At 39.3% G+C, this 6,000-nt stretch overlaps 1 protein-coding gene across 1 annotated transcript in view; it reads left to right on the plus strand.

Annotated features, from left to right (window-relative positions):
• Positions 1-6,000, plus strand: part of oaz1b (ornithine decarboxylase antizyme 1b) — a 42,975-nt gene that overhangs the window by 26,584 nt on the left and 10,391 nt on the right. The window contains 1 exon segment of the mRNA XM_028804978.1: positions 3,804-3,889. Within this exon segment, the coding sequence (XP_028660811.1) occupies positions 3,804-3,889 (86 nt within the window).

A 6,000-nucleotide genomic window follows, 5' to 3' on the forward strand; every position in this document is an offset into this window, starting at 1 on the left:
GGTTCAGCTACTAGCTCAGGTGTTTGTTAGGTGGCCTACATATATTATAGTTTCCTTCGAAAGTATCACAAAAGCCATTGATGTTAATAGGGAACTGTTGTCGGTGTATTTGAGCATTTATGAGTATTACCTACAATATGTTGGTTTCTCACCCAAGGATGGTTCCTGTCTGTGCCCCTTTTCTACTACGATAGGCACTGACTCTTTTAGCACAGTTGAGATTACGCCAATCTTTTTAAATTTTACTACCAATTGAACAATTGCATTTTAGCTTGTTCTTTGCACTCTTAATTCCAAATACAGGTAACCAAAGCCTTGTGGGAGCATTGTGTACAAAACAGAAACCAGCTTAGAACAGAACTCCAGTAGGTTGATTATAGGCAGATTATTCCAGGTGAATTACAAGGCCCTGACTTACCTAATATGTTAGTATTTGCAATGTGAGTGGAACCCAGAGTACTGGGGGGTTGGTTTGGGGTAGGCACGTGGACATGAATATGGAGAGGTGTGTAAATTCCACTTAGAAAGTGGCTGGACCAAGGTTTGAAGCCGGTTTGAAGCCTTGTAATTGTGACTGTAAGCTAGAAATGCTGACATACAGTATACCACCATACAGTTATACAAGAAAAATGCATCTTAATAAAATCCAGCAATTTTTTATCTTTAATCAGCAATGATTCTTCATTTGCACTCAGTAATGATGGCACAGGGGCTGTTGACAGCATTTTGCTTGATTTTGTTTTTAATTTTTATTGTGACAGTGTAAACTATCTTTATTTATTCACACTTATTTTCATCTTAGATGTTTAGAGAAAAAGGAAGGAAGAAGTTGTTTTTTACAGAACATGCAGTATGGGTGTTTCCAGTCTTGTCTGGGGCATTCTTTACAAAAAAGAAACTGAACAAATGAGAATATCTATTCATAGCAGCATGCTAATGCAATATGCTTTCTGCGTCAACTTATTATTTAGAGTCCAGTGTTCCAACCTTTTAATTTCATTTCTGTGTTATAGTGTTATTGTTTGTATTTGTATTAACATTTAGAGAAAACTTTCTTTTTTACTCAAATTTTACGGATGACTTTTAAATGAATTTTATTTAAAACAAAAATAATTCAACTTTCTTTTACTAAGTGTTCATAGCTATGTTTAAGCTGAAACTCAAATGTTGGATCATAGAACATTACTAGATATATAAAACATTTGTATTATTCTGCTGAACAATAAAAAGGGAAATCAAATTGCACGTACCAAGATTAGCTGCTAACTCCTTGTAGTTTGACAGAGTAGCTAAATGTCAGGTTACTATTTTCATTGTTAAATCAGTGCTGCATGGGGCAGAACTTCTGATGTGTTTAATAAATACAGTTTTTCCTTTTTGTACCTAGAATTAAAAAAAAAAAAAAAAAAAAAAAAAAGCTAATAGATTAGCAGAAGACACAAAGCTACAGCAATGTTGTGGTAGTTTTATGTATTTATGAATTGGAACAGCATTTATTTCCATCATCATTATCAGTTATAATCAGTCAATAGTAATGACTGTAGTAATTGACGGTGCAAAAGTTTTAGGCAGGTGTGAAAAAATGCTGTAAACAAAGAATACTTTCAGAAATATAAATAATTATTGTTTATTGTTATCAATTTACAAAATGCAAAGTGAGCGAACAAAAGAAAAATCTAAAATCAAATCAATATTTGGTGTTACTACCTTTTGCCTTCAAACCAGCATCAATTCTTCTAGGTCCACTTGCACAAAGTTGGGATTTTATAGGATTATAGTCAGGTGTATGATCAACCAATTATACCAAACAGGTGCTAATGATCATCAATGTCACACGTAGGTTGAAACACAGTCATTAACTGAAACAGAAACAGCTGTGTAAGAGGCTTAAAACTGGGTGAGGAACAGCCAAACTCTGCTACCAAGGTGAGGCTGTGGAAGACAGTTTCATGTCATGGCAAGATTGAGCACAGCAACAAGACACAAGGTAGATATACTGCATCAGCAAGGTCTCTCCCAGACAAAGATTTCAAAGCAGACTGGGGTTTCAAGATGTGTTGTTCAAGCTCTTTTGAAGAAGCACAAAGAAACGGGCAACATTGAGGATCGTAGACGCAGTGGTCGGCCAAGGAAACTTAGTGCAGCAGATGAAAGACGCATCAAACTTATTACCCTTCGAAATCGGAAGATGTCCAGCAGTGCCATCAGCTCAGAACTGGCAGAAACCAGTGGGACCCAGGTACACCCATCTACTGTTCGGAGAAGTCTGGCCAGAAGTGGTCTTCATGGAAGAGTTGCAGCCAAAAAGCCACACCTCCCGACGTGGAAACAAGGCCAAGCGACTCAAGTATGTACGAAAACATAGTAACTGGGGTGCAGAAAAATGGCAGCAGGTGCTCTGGACTGATGAGTCAAAATTTGAAATATTGGGCTGTAGCAGAAGGCAGTCTGTTCGTCAGAGGGCTGGAGAGCGGTACAATAATGAGTGTCTGTAGGCAACAGTGAAGCATGGTGGAGGTTCCTTGAACGTTTGGGCTGCATTTTTGCAAATGGAGTTGGAGATTTGGTCAGGATTAATGGTGTTCTCAATGCTGAGAAATACAGACAGATACTTATCCATCATGCAATACCATCATGGAGGCGTATGATTGGCCCCAAATTTATTCTGCAGCAGGACAACAACCCCAAACATACAGCCAAAGTCATTAAGAACTATCTTCAGCATAAAGAACAAGAAGTCCTGGAAGTGATGGTATGGCCCCCACAGAGCCCTGATCTCAACATCGAGTGTGTCTAGGATTACATGAAGAGACAGAAGGATGTGAGGAAGCCTACATCCACAGAAGATCTGTGGTTAGTTCTCCAAGATGTTTGGAACAACCTACCAGCCAAGTGCCTTCAAAAACTGTGTGCAAGTGTACCTAGAAGAACTGATGCTGTTTTGAAGGCAAAGGGTGGTCACACCAAATATTGATTTGATTTAGATTTCTCTTTTGTTCATTCACTGCATTTTGTTGATTGATGAAAATAAATGATTAACACTTCCATTTTTGAAAGCATTCTTTGCTTATAGCATTTTTTCACACCTGCCTAAAACTTTTGCACAGTACTGTAGTTTAGCCTCTGGTACTGGCAGTTACTCATCAACTAGCTGGTTCTGCTTACAGTTACTCCATAAACTACCTTCAACCTACCGTGTATTAAGCATTCTGACCCTTGCTTGGGCAGAGTTACAGAATCATAGATTTAAAAAAGCATTGATGGATATTTTATTTCCATCCATGCACTTTCCCAACCTGCTTTTTCTACTACATGATAATGGGGAGCCTTAGGCTGATGAAGACTTGGGAACCAAACAGATGAGACATATACTGTACTTGAAACAATGGATCAAGAATGATGTGTTTATTAGATTGTCCAGCAGATGGCAGTATGCAAGTGACTTATTACTTTAATGTATTTACTATGGGGACTGTTTTTCAGTGTAATTTAATTGAAGAATTGCTAGTCTTTTTTCACAGGAACGGTGTAGACTAAATAGACATTTTTAATTATGATATTTTCATTCCCTTCTAGTTGATTAGGATTTCTTCTCATATTTAATGTGTCCTTAGTTTAAGGGATAAATTCTTTTGCTAATGAGGTTAAATGCTTTCCAGGTAGAAATTAGGAGTCATTTTCCCCAATTTAAAATGACCATGTTTACATATGCTCATGGATAAAAGTGTGACCAGTAAACTAAGTTGAAAAAATAATCTTTAGAATGCATTTTTATGTTTTTCTCCTCTTATTTTAATTTATAGTTTTACTGCTCTCCTGGAGTGTGCTGAAGAACAACTGAAAGTCCTCAATGTTTTTGTTTGTTTCTATAAGAACCGTGATGACAGAGGTAAGGAATGGAAGAGGGAGCTTATGTAATTGTCTTTGATTACTTGTTTGATCAGATTGCAGGTCTCTACTGCAAGCTCTGTCTTAATAACTCAAGGTTTTTCATGCAATGTTTGTGCAACTTTTGTGACAGCATCCACCATCACTAATAGCACCCACTTGTTTGGATCTCTTTGCCACCATTACATTACAAGCTATCTACATAAAACCAGTGTATGGCTGCAAATGAGTCCCACGTTTTTTCATGTCTTAAGTTTATCTGTTTCTGAATTACAGTATATATAGCAGAGTGACTTGTACTCGTATTCTAGTATAGTACTAGTATAATATAGATTTTTTTTTCATTTACTTAATTCTGAAAGCTTGTTAGATTGCAGAAAAGACAAATGTTCCTGCAATCTAAAATGATTACAGAATGTAGGGCTTGCTCTTTAAGGTAAGAAAATGTACAGCACCAGAAACATTTGGTTAAATGAAAACAGTAATTAATCAAAAAAACAGTTTGCAGATATTAACCGAGTGCCCGGTCAACACTTTTTCTTTGGAAGCGGACAAACTAAACTGTTTGCAATAAAGTCTGCTTGCATTATTTAATGAACATCTGTGCCATCCATCCATCCATCCTCTTCTGCTTATCCGAGGTCGGGTCGCGGGGGCAGCAGCTTGAGCAGATATGCCCAGACTTCCCTCTCCCCGGCCACTTCTTCTAGCTCTTCCGGGAGAATCCGGAGACGTTCCCAGGCCAGCCGGGAGACATAGTCCCTCCAGTGTGTCCTGGGTCTTCCCCGGGGCCTCCTCCCGGTTGGACGTGCCCGGAACACCTCGCCAGGGAGGCATCCAGGAGGCATCCTGATCAGATGCCCGAGCCACCTCATCTGACTCCTCTCGATGCGGAGGAGCAGCGGCTCTACTCTGAGCCCCTCCCGGATGACTGAGCTTCTCACCCTATCCTTAAGGGAGAGCCCAGACACCCTGCAGAGGAAACTCATTTCAGCCGCTTGTATTCGCGATCTCGTTCTTTCGGTCACTACCCATAGCTCATGACCATAGGTGAGGGTAGGAACATAGATTGACTGGTAAATTGAGAGCTTTGCCTTATGGCTCAGCTCTTTTTTCACCACGACAGACCAATACAGAGCCCGCATCACTGCGGATGCCGCACCGATCTGCCTGTCGATCTCACGCTCCATTCTCCCCTCACTCGTGAACAAGACCCTGAGATACTTGAACTCCTCCACTTGAGGCAGGATCTCGCTCCCAACCCTGAGAGGGCACTCCACCCTTTTCCGGCTGAGGACCATGGTCTCAGATTTGGAGGTGCTGATTCCCATCCCAGCCGCTTCACACTCTGCTGCGAACCGATCCAGTGAGAGCTGAAGATCACAGCCTGATGAAGCAAACAGGACAACATCATCTGCAAAAAGCAGTGACCCAATCCTGAGTCCACCAAACCGGACCCCCTCAAAACCCTGGCTGTGCCTAGAAAATCTGTGCCATACGAGTTAAATATTGACATCAGATGATATGACAAGACCTCGGGTGAAATGCTAGCTGATTTGATAGTGTGGTGCATTAATCAAAACCAGAGATAGCATAATATAATGTACACTACATTAGCTTATGCTACACATGCCATTTATGAATTATGTATCTATAAATAAATGTTCATACCTTTTAAATGCAGAACCTAACTTATATTATTTATATTTATAAATTCTCAAAATTTAATTTCATACATTAAGTCTCAGTATGACATGTTGAAACATACTTGACATGGTTATAACTATATTTTGAGTGATTTTTTTTTCTATATGTTTCTGTCATTTACCATTGTTTAAAGTACTTGCATAGCAACATCCCGAAACACCTAGATTAATCATTCTTGTTTTTTCCAGATTGCATAAACCCTTTTATAGTTTGCTCCACCTTAAAGAGGCAGGTTTAAAATCCCAACCTATGCATTGTCTATATGGAGTTAGCAGAATCCTCCTCTGTCAGCATAGATATTCTCCAAAATCAAAAAATAAATGCGGGTTAGATTGATTAGTAATTCTAAACTGGGCATGTCCTACTGCAAAACCTGCTGCAAACACCAAAAACAATACACCACCA

Source organism: Erpetoichthys calabaricus, chromosome 7 (assembly GCF_900747795.2).
Source record: "Erpetoichthys calabaricus chromosome 7, fErpCal1.3, whole genome shotgun sequence".
NCBI classification, from domain to species: domain Eukaryota; kingdom Metazoa; phylum Chordata; class Cladistia; order Polypteriformes; family Polypteridae; genus Erpetoichthys; species Erpetoichthys calabaricus.